Consider the following 27,072-nt stretch of genomic DNA (forward strand, 5'->3'; position numbering starts at 1 on the left):
AATTTGAGAGTTTTAAAAAGGCTGAATTCAGAGTGCATTCAAAATGGTTTTGATAGATAATAATGATTTGAAAATTGTGACTTTTTGTCATTTTACTTTACAAAAAAGTAAGCCAGATTAAGGTCATTCCTATAATAAAGGGCGAACACGAAATTATTGCGACACATTCAACAGGGCATAACTTTTTTACCATTGGGTAAAAATCAACCAAATTTTGCACCAGAGTTAATGTACACGTGCTTCCACCCCGCGTGCTGGAGACGCGCTGTCCACCACATCGTAGGTGCCTGGTACATTTCGAGGCATATTATTTCGCGTCCCTTTTATGTTCCTTCGTGTCTCATTCGTGTCACATGTGCTGCGTCTAATGAGCCCAGCTCGGCGAGATCGAGCGAGAGCAGCATAGTACCTACGTCCTGCGTGCATAGCTGATATGGGGGTCGGTAGAAATTTGGTGACAACAAACAAACAAACAAACAAAAGAAAACTGTTTATCAAGTCATTCTCGTTGTGTTCTGCTGTGTTAATTGACAGTTTAATTAAGTAGAATCGGTTTTTTGTTGAGTTCCGTGAATCTTGCTTATGATTGTACTGCAAAAGATGAGCCAAAAGATATCACTCAAGGATGAAGATCTTTTTCGCATCAACTACTTGGTTAGAGAAGCTTTTTGTTTACAGGTAAAGAATTGAAAAAGCTAATGGATAAACATTTCTAAAATAACTATTGTATTCGTTTGCAGTGTGAGAGGAAAATTACGGATTTACGCAAGTTCAGCTATTACCGCCACTACCGATCCATGTACAAGGAACTTTCACGACAACATGGTCTGTTGGATAAAGATGACGATGAAGGAGAGAGCTCCAGGAAAATTCAGAAAATTGAGGTACGACTGAATGCTAAGACGCTGACCACCTCATTAATTGAACTGGTTACGGTAAATGGGTTTCCTCTGAATGTGTTACGATATCCAGCGTTTCAACGAATCATCCGACCCATTGAAGATGGGCTAAAGACGGCGCAGCACTTGAATCCGAATTCAATTAAACCGTTTCTGAGGAGTGTCTGCGAGTAAATTCAAAAGATTATTGTTTCGGAAATCGACAGTATGTTTGTGTGCGTTAAAGTCGATCTGGCGTCCAGAATGGATCGGGATTTCATATGCGTCAACATCCAGTATGTGAAAAATAATTACATTATTATCAAAACGCTTGGCGTCATCGAATTACACGTTAATCACACAGCTGTTAACTTGACCACAGAAATTTTAAAAATTCTGCACCCATACGGAATTGACATTCGACGCATCTTAACGGTGACATCCGACAATGCGAACAATATTCTTGCCACAGTAAACCGTCTCAAAATGACACAACAAGAGGCCCTCAACGATTTTGATGCGTTGCTTTGTGCTGAAGGACACACCACTCGTCCAAGAATTTCGGATGCAGTGTCTGATGACGAAGACGTGAGAATGGAAAAAAGGATGGAACTCATAGATCCAATTTTGCAAGGAGTTCGCTGTGCGGCACACACTTTGCTGCTGGCAGTTAACGACACTATAAAAGCAGTAGAATTGAAACATCAACTTTCAAAAACTCGAAGTGCTGTGAAAAAGCTGAGAAAACTACCCTACAAAAGGATGTTTGAGGTCAGCAATAAAAAGAAGCCAAAGCTGGACTGCTTGACTAGGTGGAATAGCACCTATATGATGGTTGGAGGTGAAGGACTTCATTTGTACGTTGACGGAAGGAGTCGAGGAAATGATCATCGACATTGATTTGTGGGAGTTTATCCAGCGCATTTCGGCAGTCTTTCGACCTGTAGGTGAAGCAACTACGAGATTGCAGGGCTCTCAAATTACTTTTGGTGATTTTTTCTTAACATGGGAGAAATGCACATTTGATCTCAAGAGTTCCAAAGATGATATGGCGTTAACACTCACCAGCAAAATGGATGACCGACGAGTGAAACTTATGGACAACCCTTCATTCCTGGCAGCGATATATCTTGATCAGCGGATCAATTTTCGGAACACGCCATTTATGACTAAGGATCAAAAGGAAATCGCAATGGTGAGTAAACATTTTTTTTCGGTTTTTGAAACTTCAGCTAACATGTACTTGTGATTTTATTAAACTTTAAGGACTTTTTAAATGATGTTTGGGAAAACATGCGTGTTGTTTTCAACCCAAACAGTAGTCAACCTGAAAGCATTGAGAAAACGGTAAACGGCGATTCTTTTGAAGCATATTTGGCATCTCTTGACGAAACAAATAATACAGCTCTAGATGCTAACATTTGCGATGAACTGGCGAAATTAGCATGTATGCCACGCTTGAAGCTCAACACCACAGGATCGGAACCGGAAACCATACTGGACCATTGGTTCAAGATGAAAACTTCGAAACCGGAGCTTTACCGATTGGCTTCTGCTTTTCTGGGAATCCCTTGTACGCAAGTGAGCGTAGAGAGATCATTTAGTGCTCTAGCTCTGATATTGACCAAACAACGATCTTTGCTTGATGAGCAGACCTTGGCTGATATTCTTTTGATTCGACTAAACAGCGAATTGCTGAAAAAGGTTGACTACAATGACATTTGAAATAATTTGTTAGAGCCTTTAAATTCTATAATTTTCTTTTATTTTACATCAAGCTAACATAAACCTTATGGTCCTTAGAATTTGATTAAAAAAAAATCATTAAAAAAGGAAAATATTCTTCGTTTTACTCATTAACTAATGAAAGAAAACTTGAGTAGGAATCCCCCGAATAGTGGTGCCGTCCACCCACTGCAATTGCTCGGTTGTCTTCCAACCAATTGACCACTTTATCAAGCAGTTTTGGCGTGACTTTCTACCAGCGATTTCACAAAACTGGACCAACTGAAACCAGCGCGAGCCTCGCGCACGTTAGTTTTGTTTTCGTTGCGATGGGAGACGATTCGTTGGGAGGCTCGCTTGCACATTTTTGTACACACGAGGAAAATGTAACTATGGCCTGTATTTCGCTTACCTACACCTTCTAGAACTTCGAGCTCTGCAGTTCTAGCATGAATCGTAGCACATGAGATGAGGCACATGAGATCAGCGTGAGCCTCGCGCACGCCAAGATTCTTGGGTGTCGCATTTGTTTCTCGCTCGTATCTTATTCTCGCGTATCTCTAGCGAGAACGTCACATGTTGTTTTTGTTGCGACGGGAGACGGGTTGTTGAGAGTCTTGGCAGCACATTTTTGCACACACGAGTAAAATGTAACTCTGTTTTGCACACTTTCTCATTGATGTGTATTGTGTACATGCTGTCAAACTCGAAGTCGTGTTTTTCGATTCAACAAAAATCGAGGTGAACCAACGCGAGTTGAGAGAACAAATTCTTTCCAAACACCTGGAATCTCCTGACCTGTCGCACCGGCAGTTGGGAAAAATGTTGAACATTCACCATTCAACCGTTTCCAGAGTATTGCAGCGGTTCCAGGAGCGGTTGACGTTGGACCACGGCAAAGGAGCTGGAAGAAAACCGGGACCGGAGAACAAAAAGACGGAGGGAAAGGTGAAGCGGATGATTAAAGCAAATCCCAACGTCTCAAGCCGTGATTTGGCTAAAAAGATCGGCATGTCGCAGAGCTACGTCCAGAATGCAAAGAAGAGAGCTGGACTACATACATACAAGGTACAGAACTTCCCAAACCGCGATGAGCGGCAACAATCGACGGCTAAAACTCGGGCACGGAAGCTCTACGAGAAGATGCTGACAAAATATGGCTGCTGTGTGATGGACGACGAAACGTATATAAAAGCCGATTTTAAGCAAATTCCGGGGTTGGAGTTTTTCACCGGCAAGAGCAAGTTCGATGTGGACGACAAATTTAAGAAGAAGAAAATGTCGAAGTTCGCCTCCAAATATCTCATTTGGCAGGCCATCTGCTCTTGCGGACTGAGGATTGAGCCTTTCGTGACAAAGGGCACAGTAAATGGCGAGATCTACAAATCTGAGTGCCTCGAGAAGCGCCTTTTGCCGTTCTTGCAGCAGCACGACGAAGCTCCGCTATTTTGGCCAGATTTGACATCATGCCACTATTCTAAAAGTGTCCTGGAGTGGTATGAGGCCAATTCTGTCCATTTTGTTCCAAAGGACATGAATCCGCCAAACTGTCCGGAGCTGCGCCCGGTGGAGCAGTACTGGGCAATAATGAAGCGGGAACTTCGGAAGAGCAAGAAGACAGTCAAAGACGAGAAGGACATGTTAAGAAAATGGAAAAAAACTGAGAAACTGGTACCGGATGACACTGTAAAGACTTTGATGGAGGGCATCAAGCGAAAATGCGTTCAATTTTACACTCAAGGCTCTATCGATTAACTTTTCTTTTGATTTTTGAAGTAAATATATGTATAAAACTACCCTAAAATTTTGGTTTGATTGTAAACATTATAAGAAAATTGGCATGACATTTTCGGTGTCGCAATAATTTCGTGTTCGCCCTTTATTTTCGATACAATTTCAAGTGATTTGAAAAAAACTGAAGGATCCCAACGTGAAAGATTTTCATCCAAGGCAGCTTCTTGTTTTTGCCATAACCTTGGGTAGAGGCCAAATTTCTATCATCTTATGTTATTATTTGCTTCAACAAGATCGCTGATCTTCTCTTCACCTTAGCTCCAGCTTTTTCAATATTTGTGTTACTAAATATTCTGTTGACGGCATTCCACGAGCCCTTGTCATTACTCATTTCTTGTACGACATTTTTTAAGTGTATGACCACTTCACCTTAGCGGCCCTTAGCAAATAGATATCTGCTGCCCTAAACATAGAACAGTTCTAGGAATCCCTAAATTTCATTGATAACCACTCGGTGGGACTCTCACAAGTTGTATGAAGTTTTCTAATCGCTTAAAAAAAAAAAAATTATGGATATACCAGTTATGGTTAAATGTTCCTGATATGGTGCGATCCAATTATGGTCTATGATATAATCATGTACCATAATTGTAAAACATCAACATACAAACGTTTAACCAAAACTGCTACATTTAACCTACTTGAAAATTTCCCGAAATCTCAAAATGTCCCGCAATTTCCCTGAAATCTAATCCTACATCTATACCTACATAATTTTTTTTGTCTATTTTGAATATGTTTCACATCGAAGATGCGTCACACATATCAAAACAGCCAGGCCTACTTTGCAGAATTTAAGGGGCAAGATGATTCAGAAAACATCGGGCCTGTTTAAATCGAACATTTAAACACGATGCTTCAGAATCCAATAAATGGATGAAACGAGGACATCCCGTACCGTACGTTCCTATTTTGGTAATGATATGATTGGTTGGTCGTTGGAAGCATCAATGCTAGAAAGGTTAAGTGATGCTCCATTTTCTTCAAACGGTTGGGACATGAGCACTAACTCTTGTCCTAGCCTTTTATGACTTATGGCTATTGCACCATTACTCGCTTTCTGAAAAGAGAAGAGGGAATGGAAAAGGAGAAAGACAAAGGGAAAAGGATTATGTGAAATCTTTGAACATAAACAATATTTTTGATTTGATATATAGGTATAGTATAGAAATGCACAACGGCGCGGTGATCACTACCCGAGTCTTGTCACTATTCCCGACCAGAAGGAAGTATCAGAAATAATACACACTGTGTTACTGAGATTTAAAATTATTCGTAACATGGTCTGTTATAAAACATGTACCGTTTGTAGTTAAAATAACAAAACATATAACAAGAAATCTTCTACGTACTATCAAGAATATAACAAGTATTGTTAGGGTTATATCATATTTTTAACAAACCTTGTTACAAAATAACTCATTAGGGTAAAAACTAAAAAGGGTATGAACTGAACTTTTTAACACGGTTTTTGGGTAACACATTTGTTGAGTGTTTTCTATTTTTAGATTGTTGTTAAAATATTTAAAAAACCATCTGCTCTCCTCCCCCTCAACACAGCACCCTCCTTCTCTCTCTCCTTTTAGCCTGCTTTACAAACACAAAAAGCGTCTACATAGCTGCCTCAGGGATTAGAACCCAGACGCTTAACAATCTTGGCTTGTGGGAAATCTGGTGCGTTAACCATCTAGTCTAAATCAACTGTTGACGAAGGAGTAGATGCAAGCTAACCTTTTGTGTATGCCAGCCAGAGCCTTCTTAGCTCGCTGGCGCCGGCAACTGAGTTAAAAATAAATCGTGTGTTCCCAACACCTCTCACTCTCTGCACTCTTGCTGCACTGACGTAAACGGCTAAATATATTTGTAACAAAGTTTGTTATAATTCTCAAATATTGCCGTTTACATTGCACTCGCTGATAAGAAATTTTTTTTTCTGGTTATAAAGTAGCATAAGCATTATGCTAAGTATTAAGTAGCAACTTAGCTATACGAAAGTAATTAATTTAAGTATATGTAACAAAACAAAAATAAGATGAAAGCGATTCATTGATTGCATATGCACTATTTGAATTCTAATACAGTGTTAGTTGCACATTTTGTTTGGGTATGCGTTGAGATCTGTCTCCCACACCATTGCAAATTAAAGATATATTCTAGGTAAGTTTTGATTGCTAACGTTCGACGGTTATTGTTGCAATTTTCCATTGATCATTTTAATTTGTTTATCATCAAAAACATATTTCACAAATTGCAAAATATTTATTTGAAAAAGTGCACGCCAAAATTCAAAGAACCCAACTGAACTGATAATTTATGTTTTTGGATTCCGTTCATGAGCGAATATATCATTGCGCAATCGCTCCTAGATAGTTAAAATCTAGGTAAGCCTTTTGATCAGAAGTGTCTTGCAGTGACAATTTCAATTTTGTAATGCTAGTTGTGCATTCTTAATCACCAACGTAACATTTTCAGGTATTACGGAATCAATATATAGTAGCCTAGTCGCTTTGGGCTAGGTAGTTTGATTCGACTTGCGAAATGAGGCCCCTGGATTTCCGAGTTAGGGAGAATCAAGTTAAGGAGAGATCGAGTAAGGGAGAGTTGACTGTAATAATTTATTATATTTTAGCATCCCAATCAGAAGAGAATGCTGTAAAAAAAGGAGAAAAAGCACTAGCTTTGGCCTATGGATCTATGGATCGTTCTTAAATTTTTCGTAGAACAATGACAATACATATGAATATGGTTGATTTTTAGTTTATCATTATCAAAAAAAAAAATGGTTGCCTTCGAAATTTATTTATAGTTCCAATTAGGGACACTTAGGCTGACATTAGGGACATTAACCTTATTAGCCCAATTCCATGTGAACTTTTCCGTAGCCCTAAAAAAAATTAAATTCTACTACCGGCTCGAGACCACAAAAAAAAAACAAAAAATTAAAATAAAACAAACCGTTTAATTTTTCGTGCTACTAATGCTAACATTTTTTATTCCTCATTATAAACAAGATTATATCAACGGTTATTATGTATAACAGAAGTTGATATAATCATGATATAATTTTGTTATACCGTTCTGGTCGGGTTATCAAGTCATAAAAAGTAACAAGCACTGAAATGTAATCCTTTGATTACTGTACAATCCTGAGTCCCTAGTTTGAAGTTGTCACGACTAGGGTTTGGTGGTAGATCATATACCATTAACAAAAAGGTGATCTCCCAACGTTACTGGTTTGAAAAGATAAAAATTTAAAAAATGGAAGGCGTGTTGATGTAGAAGTCCAAAATTGTAGACGAAGCTTGACGAAGATCAACATGAACTAGTCCGGTTTATGGTAGTTGCGCGGAATGTCTTCCTTCGATTTGAGATAAACAAATGTTCGGTTGTATGTAGTCAATTTTTTATGTGTATTGGCAAGCCTTTTCATGGCCAATAGCCAGGTTCAACGCTGCGATGCGGTTCAACGAATGATGGAACGAATGATGGGATGAATGATGGGACGCCTCGTGGAGGTTCTACTTGGCTTCGGAACAGCTTCTCAGCGGCAAATAATCACCCAAGTAACAATTTTGGTTTTATGAGGGTTCTGTAGACCATGATTTAAACTTTTAGAATGCTTTAAAACCTTAATAAAACTTGCAATGTTACTTGGGAGGGACCTAGAATGAGGAACTAGAAATTGTCTCCTGGGCCTGGTTATGGCCAGATCAGCAACCGATTATAGAAAAAAAAACTTTCCCTGAAATTAAAGGAAATGCAATAATCTTCACCAAAATTCTCCTAACTCTCGAAACTGCCCTGAAGCTTTTAATGTTCTAGCATTTCCCTGATGTTCATGAAACTTTTTGAAGTTCTCGGTGTCCCAAAAGTTCTCTAGACTCCTGTGTTCTCGAACATTTCTTACTAGAAATGTACGGAGCATATTTAAAGTTCACTTAATTTTCCTGTGACGGTGTAATACGACATGTACTAAATTAAGGACACGGGATATACTGCAATAGATCAAGTAACTGGTCGCAGTGGTGTTAAATTCCTAACAGAGGAAAAAACTACAAGCAATGGTAACGTAGTCTTTTATAATAAATGTTATTTGTTAACTGCAGCAGAAGCTTGTGTTTTGTGTAGGAACAGGTATTTGAGCGAGTTCTCTCTGTTTATACTCTTAAGTATGATGCGCTTGGCATAGATGGGCCTTAGCTACTCACAGAGACCTACTGATTCCGATCAATAGCGGTGCGGCTTCTTCCTCCTTTTATGGATGCTCATGTGAGCTGCAGCTCGCTGCTTGCAGGCAGCCTTTTGTTGTGTAGTAGAGAAAAATGTTCAACGCCACTTGTCGAAAGCACTGCTGTTGCTACTGATTCCCACGACCGGAAACCACCACACTCGGTGATTGGAACTTAATCCGATCAACGGCTAGCTGCTTACGGGGAGCCTTTCGTTGTGTACTGGAGAACACCACCACTCACCACGCGGTGATTGAATAAACATTTGAATTTAACTCTGTGTTATTGAAATCGCTTTTGCAATTATCAATAGTGACATTTTGAAAAATGATAAAGCCTTAATTTTAAAAGATACTTAGACATATTTCTGATCGATTGGTTATAAAATTATTGAAATTAGTTCAGGAGCAGCTGAGTTATTAACGCTAAATTTCATTTCGCTCTTTCATAATTTCGTTACCTGTTCCATTTTCGGTTTTCACAAAGTATACGTAGTCCTACGTCAAAAGCTTGATGATACTCTATGCCCAGGGAAACCAGGAAAATCTCCATCCCGAAAGATTTCCTCCACCAGACTGGGATTCCACCGCCTCCGGCTTGATAATATCATGCTTTTACTGCCTACGCTATCTGAAGTTTTTGATACTATTCTGAAATTAATGCAACTGTCCTGAAAACCTTCAAACATCCCTGAAGTTCTCTGTAGTTCTGTGAAGTTTCCGTAATATCTTAAGATGGTTGATTTTCTTTATTGAATACACTTCCAGTCGTAGGATGCATCATATATACAGCCATTCCATAGCAAAACAATTTAATGGTTATAAGTATTTCGTAACAATTGGTAGATTTGTTATTTTTTTGTTATTTGACCCATATTTTTATTTATTTTGTCATAAGGGCATCCGTTTCTATGCCAGGGTGGTAAAAAAATGCGTCGTGACCATTTAACAGTCGCCATAAATCAATGGAGATGCATGGTAGCCTAGTCGTTATGGAGTACTGATTGAAAACTTAAAACTTAATAGCTTAAAAAAAAATATAACACAAAAAGGAAAAAAAAACATCGCTGATGATTTAATATATTTTACACAACAGTCGCAAAACCTAAATTATCAAAGAAATATACCCAAGTAAAAATTTTGGTTTTATGAGGGTTCTGTACACCATGATTTAGACTTATAGAATGCTATAAAACCTCTATAAAGCTTGCAATGTTACTTGGGTATAGATACATATTCTCCCTCTGTCAACAAACCATGAAAACCATGAAAAAAACAAATACTTTCGTTTTTTAAATATAAAATCTAAGTTTATTAATACCATTATATTTTTGCTAAAAATAATTTTGCATTACTTTTACTTCATTATTTTTATACATGAAATCAGTTTTGTTGTTCAAAAGATACAAGTTTTTGAAAAAAGCAATTATTGAAAATAAATCGATGTTTGGACCATCCCAACATGGGAATGCTCACCCTAATGACAACAAAAATACGCGCCTAATATTTTGAGCCACTATATCGTTTTGCTATGAAATGGCTGTACAATAATGACCTGATTTTGCAAACTCCCTTTATTAAAAACATGAACTTTTTCAATGTTCTTATTGTACCAAAGTATACCTTCTAGTACGTTCAGACTAGGCTCTATATTACGTAATATAGAGTGTTTGATGATATAGAGGCTAAAGGGTGATACGGTCAAAATTTGGTCAAGGGAAAACGCGTGTAAATCGGTGAAATCGTTTATTTAAAAAATCAAATTAAATTTCTTTTTCAAGTTCAATTAGTATAAAATTCAGGAAAAATATTCAGTTAGGCTTCCGCTTTTCCAAATCCGAATTGCCGGGCCTTACGCTTGACCCCTGCCATCAGATTTTGTACAGCCACCTTGTCCACCTTCTTCGCCGCAGAAAGCCAGTTTGCCTTGAACTGCTGCTCGCCCTTAGCAGTTTTTTTGGTCTTCTTTAGGTTCCGCTTGACAATAGCCCAGTATTTCTCAATTGGGCGGAGCTCTGGCGTGTTGGGAGGGTTCTTGTGTTTGGGAACCACCTGCACGTTGTTGTCGGCGTACCACTCCATGGCCTTTTTACCGTAATGGCAAGATGCCAAATCCGGCCAAAACAGTACGGAACAACCGTGTTTCTTCAGGAAAGGCAGCAGACGTTTATTCAAACACTCTTTCACGTAAATTTCTTGGTTGACAGTCCCGGAAGCTATGAAAATGCTGCTTTTCAAGCCACAGGTACAGATGGCTTGCCAAACCAGATATTTCTTTGCGAACTTTGACAGTTTCATGTGCTTGAAAACATCTGCTACCTTTCCCCTTCCTTTTGCCGTATAAAACTCCTGTCCCGGAAGCTGCTTGTAGTCGGCTTTGACGTAGGTTTCGTCGTCCATTACCACGCAGTCAAACTTCGTCAGCATCGTCGTGTACAGCCTCCGGGATCGCGCTTTGGCCGTCGTATTTTGTTTATCATCGCGATTTGGAGTCACTACCTTCTTGTAAGTCGATAGTCCGGCTCGTTTTTTGGCTCGATGCACGGTTGTAGACGATACACCCAGCTTATTTGCGGCATCTCGGAGAGAGAGGTTAGGGTTTCGCTTGAAACTACCGGCAACTCTCTTTGTCGTCTCAGCGGCTTCCGGTTTTCGATTTCCCCCCGATCCAGACTTCCTGGCTGTCGACAAACGTTCCCCAAACACTTTAATTACATTTGTAACGGTTGATTTGGCAACTTTTAGCGATTTTGCCAACTTTGCGTGCGAGTAGCTCGGATTTTCGCGATGCGCGAGCAAAATTTTGATACGCTGCTCTTCTTGCTTGGACGGCATTTTGACAACTGAAGAGTGAATTCCAAAATCAAAATAAGAGCAACATTCTACACACACACACCTTCAAAATGAGGGGTGTTCAGGTTTTTTAAATGCAAAATTGAAAGAAATACGTCAAGTTGATATTGACCAAATTTTGAACGTATCACCCTTTATATTATCAACTATATTACATGATGTCCCATGTATATGATACGTCATCAAATATTATTTGCAGAGGGTAATACAAATTATATCATTTTATATATCACTCAAAATTGAGCTTTTCTACAACTGGAAACACGGTTTATTTGGGTAGTGTCTTCGATTGAGTGAGAACTCAGTGAGAACAACAGAATGCTTAGATGTCAGATATCAATTTCAAATTTGTTTTGATCATCCTTTCCGGTTGGTTGGAAAGAATTTCCATTTGTTCAACGTTTTGTTTACATGAAGTTTCGTTGCTATGGAAGAACCCGGTCTTTCGAAGCGGAAAAATTGCGCAACGTTTGGTCTGCGCCACAAATTGATCTGTGATCTTGTCACAATAGTTTGCAATGGTTTCCCGTATGGACTGCGCAGAGGGATTCGTATCAGTAATTGTTACAATATGCTCCGGCATTTCCTTCCGCTCATTATCTTGCATTTGTTGCATCCAATGCTGAATTATACCATCGTTGCAATCGATAAGAAAGTTGTGTACTGCGTTCAGCTTTTTATAATCAGGGAAACTTTATCGATCCTGTTATCTAAACCTTTCCCGATTCTTCGAAATCGGGCTTTTAAATGCCCGAAAGCGTTCTCAACACCCGAGTAGCACACTGCGGTCACAAAAAGTTGTAGCAACTTGTTTATGACTGAAATAAGTTGTATACAAGTTTTTATAACCGATTTATGATAAACGTGCTACTAGAGAACTCTCCTAGCCTTTGATAATGCATAATTATATCCCTTTTTCCTCTAAGTGTAGCATCTGCACGGAATGGATATGGTTTCATAACGACATCAGACAGACGAAAAGCCGAATCGCCAATCAACAACACTGGAACATCCACAGAAGTTTTTCGAATGTTGTTTGAGAAATTAATTTTGCAGTTCTTTTCTCAGGTTTGAACTCTCGAACTATCTTCGAGTCGTTACATCGTCCAGGACTTCCAACATTTATGTACTGGAAGTGATACCTACAATTTATATCATAGTAACATACATTAAAAACGTCATTAAAAATTGCGGTACTCACCTGTAGTCTACACACACGTACTTCAATTGGCATCCATCTAAAAGGATCAAAGCAAATAATTTGTATATACAGGGGTTGTGAGAAATATAGGGTACTATCAAAATTTTGTCCAACTTTGGACTGTTGAAACTTCGTTGAACATTGTTCGATTTTCAATATTCAAGAAACATTCGACTAGAAAACTAATCAAGTTTTATGGTGAGGCAATGGAAGTGATCATGGTTACCGAATACCGGAGATATTCCGGGTTTCCTGAGGGCATGTCTAAATTGCTAAATTTGTGATGAGTTTTTCTCAGAGTGTCCGTTACTAATCTGTGTTTTTTTGTTCATACGCCAAAAATAGAACCATTTCCAAAGCAAATGACGTACCAAGAGCTAAAATCGACTCAGAATCAACCGAGATATGGCCATTTCCCTGGAATCGGTCCTGAGGGAGGGTTCTGAGTGCGGTCAGTTCTTTCATTCACTCAAAACATGCCATGTAACACCTCTTTCTTCATGATTTTTTTTTACCAATAGGCTTTCTATAGACTTTAAATGGAGCATTGACCACATTGGCCACTTCCGGAACCACCGGAGTGCCCTCGGGGGAACCTGTAGTAGGAGACAAATTCATTTTTACAAAAATCATGCCGTGTGACACCTCTTTCTTCATGGTTTTTTATCAGTAGGATTTCTTAAGACTTTAAATGGATTATTGACCACATTGGCCACTTCCGTAACCACCGAAGTACCCCCGGGGAACCTGCAGTAGGGTACAATTTCATTTTTACACCAAAACATGCCTTGCGACACCTCTTTCTTCATGGTTTTGCATCAGTAGGCTTTCTATAGCATTGAATGGATCACAACAACTGCAAAACAGTTTATCAGCAAATTTTCGAAATACTAATACAGATGCAAGTCAACATCAAGGCTGTGCTATGATTATCTTGGTCGCAATGTTCATTGTTTACATTTTTCATAACGAATCGCAAAGAATGAGTATGCATCTTTGTCTTTTTCTCTTTTTCAATCTGATCTTACTACATACTCGCAGCGTGTGAGTATAGTCACATGAACACAGACTAAAGCAAAATTTGAATATTATGTAAGGATGGACTAAAATGCACCCCTGGAGTAAAATGCGTTGTTTTTCGTTGCTTTCCCATTTGAGTGAGGAGCGTGTTCCCACCATCGACGTCTGTAAAAAATTTGGAAAAACTTTTGATTGACGATTGGTATTAAATACCTATTGAAACAATTCATAAACCGTACGATTCAATTCCCAGACGAGTTCAAGGCTAATCCTTGCTTCCGAAAAAATCTTTCTCAATGTTATTATTGAATTTTCATCGGCGTATACGAAACTTTTCATATCTTTTCATATCGTCACATCTTACATGTTGACGAAAAGTAATGAAAAAAGAGCTGTCGTACGGCATGTATTGGTGTAAAAATATAATTGACCTCTGCTATAGGTTCTCCGGGGGCATCTCGATGGTTTCAAAACTGGCCAATATGGTCAATAATCAACTTCTACAGAAACCTTTTTGATGAAAAATCATGAAGAAAGAGCTGTTGCACGGCACATTTTGGTTCAAACAAGTAATTGTCCCCTGCTAAAGGGATCCCTCCCCCAGATACATCCCGGTTGTGCGGAGAGCAGCCAATCTAGTCAATGATCTAATTTAAGTCTTTAAAAAGTCTGTTGATGAAAAACCGTGAAGAAAGAGCTGCCATACGGAATGCTTTGGTGTAAAAATGCAATTGTCCCCTGCTACAGGTTTCCGTCGGGCCTCTTGGTGGTTCAGTGAGCGGGAAATGTGATCAATCCAATTAAAGTTTATAGAAAGCCCATGAAAAACCATGAGAAAGAGCTATCGTATGCCACAGTTTGGTGTAAACATGCGATTGTCACCTACTGCAGGTTTCCCGGAGGGCATTTCGGTGGTTTCGAGGCGGCCAATGTAATTAATGATCCAATTCAACTTTATAGAAAGTCTACTGATGCAAAAACATGGAGAACGAGCTGTCACACGGCATGTTTTGGTGTAAAAATGAAATTGGCCCCTACTTATGATTCCCTGGGGGCATTTCGGATGTTCCGATAGTGGTCAATGCGATCAATGATCCATTTAAAGCCTATAGAAAGCCTACTGATGCAAAACCATGAAGAAAGAGGTGTCGTACGGCATGTTTTGGTGTAATAATGGAATTGTCCCCAACTACAGGTTCCCTCGGGGGTACTCCGGTGTTTCCGGAAGTGGCCAATGTAGTCAATGATCAATTCAAAGTCCATAGAAAGCCTACGGATGAAAAATCACGAAGAAAGAGGTGTTGTACGGCATGTTTTGGTGTAATAATGCAATTGTCCTCTACTACAGGTTCCCCCGGGGGTACTTCGGTGGTTCCGGAAGTAGCCAATGTGGTCAATAATCCATTTAAAGTCTTAAGAAATCCTACTGATGAAAAACCATGAAGAAAGAGGTGTCACACGGCATGATTTTTGTAAAACTGAATTTGTCCCCTACTACAGGTTCCCCTTAAACAATATCTCAAACACTTTATCAAATCCAAAGGTACGTATGGAAAGGTAAATAAATTTAGAAGTCATATTTGAAAGAAACATTCCGTTTTTTGTTTAAAATCGTTGAGAAAAGAGAGGTAAAGCGCGGGATGTGCTTAGTAGGACGGAAATTAGATCAAAAACCCTATTCCTTTTTGGACCGAGTTGGAGGGTGACGGAGGTATTAAGTTAGATCATGAGACATTGAGAAAATAAAGAAATAAATAAAATTTGCTGCACCGATGGATATGTACAGTACATGTACTAAAGAAATACATCTACTGATGTGAAAAGATAGGTTTATCAAGAAAATATCCTAATATTTAATTGAAACTAGTACATATATATAGGGCAATCGGTTCAGTGTTAATAAAATATGCACATATCTATCAATCTTACCTACCTATCGCACCATAACACTGTGGAAAACCTTTTTTTTTCAATCCATTTATGCATTCCTCAATGCGCTCTTTCGTGAGCGGAAATGAATCCATCTGCTCCATTCGCATGAGCCGTCACACTTCGTTGCAAAATTCTTGATCGATTTCACAGGTCGTGGATTTCCCCACTCCAAATAAGTTCGAGATCGTTCGGTATTCCGCTGAAGATCCCAGCGCGTATACAGCGATACCCACTCTCTTTTTCAGCGGAAGGCATTTTCGAAGCACTGTATCCTGCTTTTCTAAACAGCGCAATTTGGAGCCAAGAATTTCAAAAAAGTTTTTAGACATCCTGAAGTTTTCTTTAATAAAATTCTCTCCGTTCTGCTGAGCATTTTCCTCAAAAAAACGTCCGGTTCTATTTTGAAAAATAAGTAATATTTTTGATACAATTGATAGAAACAACTATACATTAGCTGTACATTCTTCCAAATCGTTCTGTTCACGGTTACGTGATTCATTTGGGTGGATATAGTAATGGATTTATTCCGTAGCATGAGGATGTTTCTCAAATGCTGCCGTCGTTTGCGCCTGTACATCAGCACCTTCATGGACACCATCCGAAGGAGATTGTCACTTTCCGCCACGTATCTTCTGTACTGGGTTAAAACCGTATATAATGTTTCGAAATCACTCATTTCCACAGATTGACATTGAACACGGAACGGATGTTTGTTTGTTGTTGTTAACAAAAAATAATCACATTAATTCCAGGCAACTTTGATGCATGCACATGCGTTTGAAATGCAAACGTCAAACTACATTACCATGCCGTAATGTGAACACCTCAAAGTGATATCCATATTACAAAGCTATATTACGTAATATAGAGCCTAGTCTGAACGTACTATTAGACATCCATCTTGATGAATATAAGAATAAGATGAATGAGAAAGATTTGGAATTACAGTTATGTGAAATCTGATATGGTTTTATGCTAAATGTCTGGAGAGCGGAGGGGCTGACAAAATCGGGTCATTACTGTATATATTTCCTTTTTTCTGGAGCTCTCTGGGCTTTCGTAAAATTTCCAGAACTTTCTTAGGGTTCTCGATCTTTTACAGAAGTGAATGGAATTTTCTAGAATTGATCGGAACCTTCCCTGATAGATCTTTAAACTTACCATAAACTCAATTGTAAAAACCGTCTAAACTTATTGACGTTAAATAAATAAATAAATAAATAAAATCTGTACTTTCCTGAAGTTCAAGACAATCATTTAGGATCGAAAGACCTAGCTTCTCTGAGATACTTGGATTTTTTTTAATGTTTCATACACTTTCTTCAAGTTCTCTTGATCTTCTCTGGATATCACTGAAGTTCTCAGAACTTCTGAAGTTTTCATGAAGCTAATGGAACCAGCTTAAAATCCTAGGCTGAAAATGATATCTTAACCCTGAAGTACCCCGGGAACGACAACTGAATATTCTTTCGGTACTGAAAGGAGCAATCACGATAAATACATCATATGGACGAGCGTGACAAGCAATGCATAAGCTGCAAGAAAAATGTGACAAAATCCTGACACACAATATTCTACGCACAGACCTGATTGATAATAATCTGAAATTGTCCGACTTCTCTTCTCTGTAGGTGGATTTGAGCATTTCCGGAAGAATTGTTAATTTTCCAAGAAGGTTCCCAAGTAACATTGCAAGCTTGATTGAGGCTTTAATGTATTTCACAAGTCTAAATAATAATCTATAGAACTCTCATAAAACCCAAATTGTTACTTGGTTTCGGATCTCACCAAAGGTGGATGGCACCAGATTTTTGTGGAGAATTATGAGGCATGCCATATTTTCGTAAACTTTTTTTTTCGGAATCCAACCCTGCCATAAAACATAAAACTTGACTCCATTCCGTTTCTGTAACCATTGCACTGCATTCATGCATTCACCATCAACCAGTTTGTTGCCATTTATTCTCCACTAAAGGATCCAATTTTTTTTGCCTCCAACTCCCAGATGAAGAACAACTGCATGTGATTTCAACGATGCATACGGATGCGGATATTTATTTTTGGATTCGATGTTTCTTCGGTTTCCTGTTGTTCCTGCTACTGCACTTGCAAATACCTATTCCCTCTCTCCAGTGCCATCCTGGCCTGGTAGCCACGAAACGGCATTCGGAACTTCCAAAGCTCTTCGCTTTCTGTGTCATCTAAAGAACGAAAAAAAAAATCCCAATCCAGCATTCGAATGCTGCGTTATGATGGCATTTGCATAAACTGCAATGTTTGATATTCATATCTCTGCCGTCGGTCCCGTCGTTGGTTGGTTGCTGCTGTTGTTGTTTATGTGACTGCGTGTGTTTCTTCTTTTCGCAGAAAAGCCGGAAAAATCCTGCCGAGGGAAAATATGAAATATTGCTTCTGGAAATTGGAAACTCTGTATCAACTGTTTATGAAGTCTATTAAACTTTGCGAGATTTTTTTTCGGCTTTGAGCTGTTTGAATTCCTCCTCGTCGTTCCCATTTGTGACCGGAGCTATTCTCAGCTGCACTTCGGTGCAGGAATGTGTGACTTCCGTGAGTGCACATGTGCGGCAGCTTGTGTTGACGCGTGCAATGTTGATTTTGAACGTGCCAGTTCCGAGCAAATATGTAAGCTTTGGTTTGTGTGAAAGTGAATGCGATTCCTTCAGGGAGGGGTGGGCGAAGGGGTTTGTTTTTCAATCGAGGAAAGAAGGCGAAAAAGCAATAAACCAACCAGTCCGTCAATTGCAGGAAGTGTCGGTAACGGAAGCCTGTCGGACTTGCATTTGACTGTTATTACAATCGACGTGGCACGACATATTTTTACACCTTGCGCCCGTTGGCGTGTCCGTACCGGTGGACAGTGGGACGAAGTCAATAAAAGTGGGACATGGTCATTTGCGACGAAACTATCGAGTGGAGCATTTTGATTTCTCTAGAAAAATTCTCCACTTTTTGAGTACTTTATTTGAGAGGTTAACATTTTTGATTAAGGTGTGTATACGCTCAGATAAAAAAAATATTTGTTTTTATTTCTTGATAAAATTTATGAACATCTATGGAAACTATGTAGATGAAGTCATTTTAAGAAAATTTGTCCAAGACGACAATTTTCTACCTCTCAAGTGGACGAAGTTATAGGGTAAAAATAGAGAGCAAACGGTAGTACCCCCTTAAAACTGTTTTTTTTATAATGGGTTTATTTTTCCAGGCTCATTTGCTATTGCTTTGCGGAGCCGATAGTCATTGTTTAGATTACAAAATTAATTAAAACTAACGTTAGTATAGCGGGGGCCGATTACTCGCGGCTATCTCGGGGTTAGGGGTAACAAATGGTAACATATAGATGGCAGGGTAGGGATTGTGAACACAAGGTTTGGAGAGCAATGTGCCCTTGATCTCGAACTAAGCGACAAACTGATGAAATATACAAACATGGGGTACACCGATGGGCAGCTAACAACTTGGGAGAACACAAGATGACACTAATTACTAAATCCTCAGATCGATCCGTTTTAAAAAACACATAAATTAAATTCAAATAGTCGAGATCTCGGCTCGCCAAGACATCTCTAAGGGTATCGTGGGTTGTTTTCCTCGGGCCCTGAGGGATGTGTATAACTCAGATCTGGCAACACGGTGTAAGGTACATGACCAAACAACATGCTCGATATCGTGATATCCACTGCCACACGCACATAAATTGCTGTCCAAGAGCTTAATTCAATATTCGACACCTGTGGGAGAATAGAATGTTCCCAATTCACCATCATTTAATTTTGGTTGCCAACTGATGAGGACTTGCTGACGAGCAATGGAGAAAAATTCGTTGAAGGCGATTTGTCGCTCAAAAATATCGCCTTCCATAGCGCCCACCTTAGCCAACGAGTTCGCTTTCTCATTACCCTGAATTGATCAATGAGATGGGACCCAAGCTAAGGTGATAGTATAGGAGTAGTTAGATAAAGCATTGAATAAATAGCCTCCAATGAGATAAGGCTATCCGTAAAAATGAAATAATGGTCAGAAGGTAGTGAGGCAATTCGTTCTACTGCGTAAACTATAACTGCGAGTTCCGCAACGTATACGGAGCATGGTTTCTGCAGTTTATAGGAGGCGCTATGAAATTGATTAAATACACCAAATCCAGTGGAAGCATTTATGGTTGTTCCATCTGTGAAAAAGCTTTTATCGTTACTTACATGGTGGTACTTGATTGCAAAAATTAAGGAAACAACCATCGACCGATGGTGATCTGGTATTCCATGAATTTCTTGCATCATGATCAGATCAAGAACTGTAGAAGGCTTGAAAGCAATCACGATTGGAGATCAATGAAGAAGGATCAACCTCCAGCGTCATGTACTCATAGTACAAACTCATGAATCTTGTTTGAGGATTTCTGTCGAGCAGCTTCTCAAAGTGTTCTATTACCAAAGGATTCATTACTTCACAACGGATGAGAAACCGGCAGCACAGTTCCGCGAAACGATCTGTCAGTGGAAGAACACCCGCGAGTACTTCGAGGCTCATCGTATGAGTCAAGTGCATACAGCCTAGCGCAATACGAAGGCAACGGTATTGGCCGTTGCAGCTTCAGAATGTGTGTTTTTGCTACGGATTGGTAGCAGAAACTGCCGTACTCTTAAACCGGAAGGATGGTTGTTCGGTACAACCTGATCAGATCTTCCGGGTGAGCTCCCCACCAAGTTCAGGTAATTGTACGGAAAAAAATAATCCTTTGCTGGCATTTTTGTTTCAGATACGCAATATGTTTTCCCCGTGTGCATTTGGAATCGAACCAGACACCTGAATACATAAAAGAAATACTTTGAGTGATTGTTTTACCCATTAGCTGAAGCTGTAACTGTGCAGGATGATGCTTCCTTGAAAAAACAACCAACGCAGTTTTCTCCGGAGAGAATTCGATACCCAGCTTAATAGCCCAAGTAGACAAATTGTCTAAGGTATCTTGCAATGGTCCTTGCAGGTCCGGTGCACTTGGCCCCATAACGGACACAACGCCGTCATCTGCAAGCTGCCTTAGCGAGCAATTTTCGTCAAGACAACCATCATAACACTCCGAATACGGTGGGTAAAAAACTTTACGCCGACTACGAAGCCTCCGAAAAACGTTTAACGGCAAGTTTGCAATGTCATAACTTAGCCATTTCTCAATGAATTTCAAAAATTGTGGTATCTTTAGAACACCTAAGGTTTGTAGATAATTTTGATTGCAAAAAGATTGAAAATGGAGTCGTCTACTTTTTTAAAAAGCGAAAAGAGCTGTTACACGTTTTTTTGAAAGGTGTGTTTTTTTTTGGGTTTTCCAAGTGGTGCAAGATCTATGATTTATATAAATGGGCACAAATGTTCAGAATTACCCAGAATATAGTCATGGTTCCTATATATGGATCCTGGAGACAACGGAACGGTCTTCAAAAAATCCGGAACATCCGTAAAATGAGTCAATCCATGAACCTGATCCTAGAGCCCTGCGGTTTTTTGTGTGAAAACATTAGGGACTGTGATATAAAAAAATATTTCGGGTAGTGTCATATACATGTACCTGGGTGGCCATGGGACCGTCCTCCGGAAGATTCGGAACATCCGTAAAAGTTGACAATCCATGAAACTGATCCTAGAGCTCCGCGTTTTTTAACATTAGGATCTGTGATATAAGAATGAATTTGGGTCATGGACCCAAATAGCCAGCGGAAGATCCGGTAAATCCTTAAAAGTAGTAAATCCACGATCCTGATACTAAAACTCCGGGTTTTTTTTATAAACATTAGGAACTGTGATGATAGAAGCAATTTGGGGTTGCCATCTGGTTCCATGTCCCAAATTCATTTTTATATCACAGATCCTAATGTTAAAAAAAAAACGCGGAGCTCTAGGATCAGTTTCATGGATTGTCCACTTTTACGGATGTTCCGGATCTTCCGGAGGACGGTCTCATGGCCATACAGGTACAGGTTTAGGTCACGACCCCAAATATTTTTTTTATATCACAGTTCCTAATGTTTTCAAAAAAAAAAAAAAACGCAGAGCTCTAGGATCAGGTTTATGGATTGACCACTTTTACGGATGTTCCGGATTTTTTGAAGAGCGTTCCGTTGTCTCCAGGATCCATATATAGGAACCATAACTGTTTTCTGGCTAATTGTGAACATTTGTGCCCATTAATCTAAATTACAGATCTTGCGCCACTTGCAAAACCCTACAAAAACACTTTTCAAAAAAACGAGTAACAACTCTTTTCGCTTTTTAAAAAATTAGACGACTCTATTTTCAATCTTTTTGCAATCAAAATCATCTACAAACCCTAGGAATTCTAAAGCTACCACAATTTTTGAAATTCATTAAGAAATGGCTAAGTTATGTCATTAAGAAATGGCTATGTTATTGCAAACTTGCCGTTACACGTTTTTCGGATGCATCGTATTCGGAATGTTAAAAATTATAAAGAAGGGAGCTTAAACATGAGCCCTGGGGGAGACCCATGTAACTAATTCGTGAAGTTGTTGAGTTTCCATGAGAGAAGCTCATATATTTATCAGACAACAAGTTGCTCAAATAGTTGTTCATGATTGGTGAAAGCCCACTATCGTGGAGTTTATCCGAAAGGACGTTGATACAAACATAATCAAAAGCCCCCTTAATGTCCAAGAAAACTGAACCCATTTGCTGTTTTTGCGCATAGGCCTGTTGAATTTCAGTTGAAAGCAACGCAAGACAGTCGCTCGTTCCTTTGCCTCTCCGAAATCCAAATTGCGTATCTGAAAGTAAACCATTCGACTCGACCCATTTGTCTAGATGAAAAAGTATCATTTTCTGCAACAATTTCCGTATACAGGACAGCATCGCGATGGGACGGTACGAGTTATAATCCGACGCGGGTTTACCAGGTTTTCAAATGGCGATAACTCTTACTTGCCTCCAGTCATCCGAAACAATGTTGTGCTCCAGAAATTGACTGAATAAGTTCAACAAGCGTCTCTTTGCGACGTCTGGGAGATTTTTGAGCAGGTTGAACTTGATTCTATCCATTCCTGGAGCTGAGTTGTTACATGAGAGGAGAGCAAGTGAGAGTTCCACCATCGAAAACGGGGAATCTTTTTCGTTACTACCCGACGGGAGATCACGAACGTTGATTTGAACCGACACCGAATCCGGGCAAACTTTCCACGCGAAGCTGAATATCCAACTGTTTGAGTACTCCTTGTCTTCGTTGACCGGTGATGACGCCTTTCGCATTCTCCTGCCGACAGTCCAGAGTGTTCTCATGGAAGTCTCTCGCGACAAACCATCGACGAACTGACGCCAGTAGCCGCGTTTTTTTTGGCTTTAATCAAGCTCTTAAAAGTTTTCTCGAGATCGGTGTACCGCTCGAAATCTCCGACCTTACCGTGTTGGCGGTAGCGTTTAAACGTGGCGGACTTCGCTGTTCGCGTCGGTGCAATCCTTATCCCACCACGGATTGAGACGTCGTTTGTGAACGGAAACACCGGAACGCGTTTTAATAGATGTCCATGGTTTAAAAAAAAATAAAAAATAATTTTTCGTTCCCTTAGTGTATACCCCCTTAAGCAAAACTTTTTACCACTCAAATAAAGTACTCAAAAATGAAGTAAACATTCTAAAAGACATCAAAGTGCTACACTCAATAGTTTCGTCGCAAATGGCCATGTCCCACCTTTTTTATTTCGTCCCACTGTGCGCCGGTGCTGCTCGTTAAAATTTTCGGGGGAAGTGTTGCTGTTGGAAAATTGATCGGATCGAAATGAGGTAATGACGATGAAGGAACGGACGAGCTGTCACGACTTTCGAACAGCGGCATATCAGAAAGGTACGAGAACTTCATTAACTTGAACGGAAAGAGAACCGTTCGAAAAATATTACTCATGGCAGCTGTATGACACTCCGGCCTTCCTCATCACTTTGCTCGTAAATTGCGCACAGGGTTACTTCCACTCACTTCGCTATAAAACTACAAGGGACAGCCCAATGGGGTTGTACGCAATGATGCCGTAGGACTACGTTGTATGAGATAATAAATATTTTTGTTAACTGCAGCAGGAGCTTGTGTTTTGTGTAGGAATAGGAATTTTAGCGGGGTTCTATCTGTTTATTCTCTTTAGTATGACTATGATTGTCCTCAAATTAACCAAGACGCGTACAATCCAAGCGGTTTTTGTTGATTCTTTTGTATTTCGATTGGAATATCACTGTAAACGCACTACTTACCTGGAACTACCCCAACACAACAAATGAATGCAAATGTTTGTCGGTACTGGATTAGTAGTGGTAGATCTCATACCAGTAACGACCAACTTAGGTTAAATCTAATCTTTCAAATCCCGATAAGAAAGTTAATCAAAAACACCTTTAAAATTCATTTGGTGGCCCTGAAAAGGGCCGGTTTTTTGTCTGAGTCGATGATGCTAATTTATCCTCCGAAACCGTACAGAGTGCGTCCCTGTCGCTTCAGGGCGTAAACGACATCCATTGCAGTGACGGTCTTCCTCTTGGCGTCTCGAATAACGTTCTCCAGAAACGCCTTCAACACGCCTCTGGTTTCCTCGTAAATAAGCCCGGAAATTCGCTTGACTCCACCACGATGAGCCAGACGACGGATGGCAGGTTTAGTGATGCCTTGAATGTTATCACGCAGCACTTTTCGATGACGCTTTGCTCCACTTTGCCGAGTCCTTTACCTCCCTTGCTACGTCCATTCATTGTTTAAAATTGGGGATGTATCGTCGGTGAAGGTTGAAACGAAAGTGAACAAAAATTCTTTTTTTTTTAATTGAATTTATCTTTATTTCTTGTATTTGTTTGGTTTACATGTATGGATTTTCAAGTGACACAGATGCGTCTTTTCAACTTTAGTTATTTTGAAATTTCAATTATTCTTTAATGTTCCTAGTCCTATCAGGCCTGTTAGAGTATGACCACCTTGGTGGGATTGGTTTGTTTTGAATTGCAAAAAGGAGACTACTTAAAACTATTATTTACAGCTACAACTAATCTACAACTACTATATACACCTGGCCTACTATATACAAATTGCTTATCAAAGCATGTTCTGATGTATTGCATTTCTGCACAAATTTGTTCCTAGTTTCGTTAATTTGAAAATCTACTTTCGGAATGTTAGCCTCTTGATGGAGGTCGGAAATGCGGGTATCGAAAGGACGATCTAAGATCATCCTCAATACCCTGTTCTGCGCTACCTGTATTTTGTTCCTGTGCGTTTGTGCACATGATTCCCACACCGGAGCTGTGTAGAAGATCGCAGGCGCAATGATTTGTTTGTAGACAGCCAGTTTGTTCACGCTAGAGAGACGAGATCTGCGGCAAATTAGCGGATACAAGCACCTAACTAGATTGGAACACTTAACTACTGCCCTATCTATGTGCGAGCGGAAAAGGAGCTTCTCGTCAAATAACATACCAAGATATGTTACTTCGGTGGACCACTCAATCCTTGTGCCATCCATTATTACAGTACAAGAGGGAACCGGTTTTAGTTTTGGAGATTGTCGATGGAGGAACATTATTGATTGGGTTTTGGAGGCATTGATTTTGATTTTCCACGTGGTGGCATAATCAGCAAAGGCGTCAAGGCATCGTTGAAGTTTGTTTGTTATTTCACGAGGCCTCCTTTCCTTTACGGTTATAGCGGTATCATCTGCGAACAGGAAGAACACGCCACCGTTGCCCAAGGGAGGAATGTCGGAAGTGTAGATGCTGTTTAGCAAAGGGCCCAACAGACTTCCTTGCGGAACACCTGCTGGGATGAAAAAGGTGTTTAAATTGCAACCATTCAACGATACCTTAAACGACCTTTGCTGGAGGTAGCTTCGGGTGATTTTTACAAGATGTGGTGGAAAGTTGAAGTTACAAAGGTTGTACACAAGTCCGTCATGCCATACATTGTCAAACGCTTTTTCAACTTCTAACAATGCCATGGCTGTGGACTTGGATACAGCTTTGTTACTTCGAATGTTATTCATCACCCGAACTAGCTGGTGATGTGTGGAATGCCCTTTTCTAAACCCAAACTGTTCAGGTAGGAGAATGTTGTTCTCCTCGACAAACTTGAGTAAACGATTGAGAATTAGTTTCTCGAACAATTGGCTCAGCGCTGAAAGGAGTCTGATTGGTCTGTAGCTAGAAGGTAGTGATAGATCCTTACCGGGTTTGCGGATTGGTATGCGTGAACAAAAATTCAAAATTTCAGCTTTTTTATACCTACTCGAGGGTTAAATTCTTCTTGTTAGTTGTTGTATACTTGTTCTTTCATCGTTTCTAATTGGTTGAACACAGCAAACGCTTTCATCGAATCCACATCGTACCTAAGCAGACCGCTCGCAAGTCCACTGGAGGTAAGGCTCCTCGCATGCAGTTGGTAACGAAGGCCGCTCGCAAAAGCGCTCCAGCCACTGGAGGAGTAAAGAAGCCTCATCGCTACCGGCCAGGCACCGTCGGCCTGCGTGAGATCCGTCGTTATCAGAAATCGACCGAACTGCTGATCCGCAAGTTGCCTTTCCAGCGTCTGGTCCGTGAAATTGCCCAGGACTTCAAGACCGATCTGCGGTTCCAGAGCTCAGCTGTTATGGCTCTACAGGAAGCTAGCGAGGCTTATCTGGTCGGTCTGTTCGAAGATACCAACCTGTGTGCCATCCACGCCAAGCGTGTCACAATCATGCCAAAGGAAATCCAGCTGGCTCGTCGTTTCCGTGGTGAACGCGCTTAATTTGCCCGTCGAAAATCTTACAAAAATGTACGTTCAATTTGTTCATGCGTTCGCTTTCTGACATTGGTTTCGAGATTTTGAAAACAAACATACAGCCTGGGCCCATACATCCCATGAGGCGGGTTAGCAAATCATCGCGGACTGGCACTGCTCACCATACACGGTACGTTACATGGGTCGAGCCAGAGACGGTGTTTAATAAGAGACGCGAAGACTGAAGCCAAAATTTTAAATGTTCCAATCGAACCGTCAAACGCGGTTTAAATCGAGCAATGTACACTCAAAACATTTGACAATAATGACAATAAATATGGTACTTGGACGGCATCCAAGTACCAATACAAATTATGGTACTTGGATGCCGTCACTGAACACGCCAAGCGCAGACAGTTACGGCCATGGATTATCACCAACAACCAATCAACAAAACGGCCCTTTTCAGGGCCACCAAGTTCATTTAAGAAAAGAGTTGGAGTAGAATTTTTAAAGAACTACAAAAATAGTTTTCACCATTAAGTTAAGGCTATTTTTTCTAATTGATGGCACTGTTCCATTGATAGTACGTTAGAAATTTGGAAAAGTGGATGGAATGCTTTGGATGCATATTATGGTCAAAAAAAGTCATAAGAAATCGTTCAGTTTTTTCCTAGAAATTTTTATT

General features: G+C 39.9%; 1 protein-coding gene across 1 annotated transcript; it reads left to right on the plus strand.

Moving 5' to 3' along the window:
* The first annotated feature begins 600 nt into the window (after positions 1–600).
* Positions 601–26,411, plus strand: LOC135701884 (histone H3-like). Its single transcript, XM_065222829.1, has 3 exons — positions 601–654; positions 741–935; positions 26,019–26,411. Exons 1-3 carry the CDS (start codon positions 601–603, stop codon positions 26,409–26,411), a joined length of 642 nt encoding a protein of 213 aa, XP_065078901.1.
* Positions 26,412–27,072: the final 661 nt, after the last annotated feature.

The sequence above is a fragment of the Ochlerotatus camptorhynchus genome, unplaced genomic scaffold (genome assembly GCF_037179485.1).
Source record: "Ochlerotatus camptorhynchus isolate MF236.1 unplaced genomic scaffold, CSIRO-AGI_Acam_v1.1 ptg000178l, whole genome shotgun sequence".
Taxonomy (NCBI): domain Eukaryota; kingdom Metazoa; phylum Arthropoda; class Insecta; order Diptera; family Culicidae; genus Ochlerotatus; species Ochlerotatus camptorhynchus.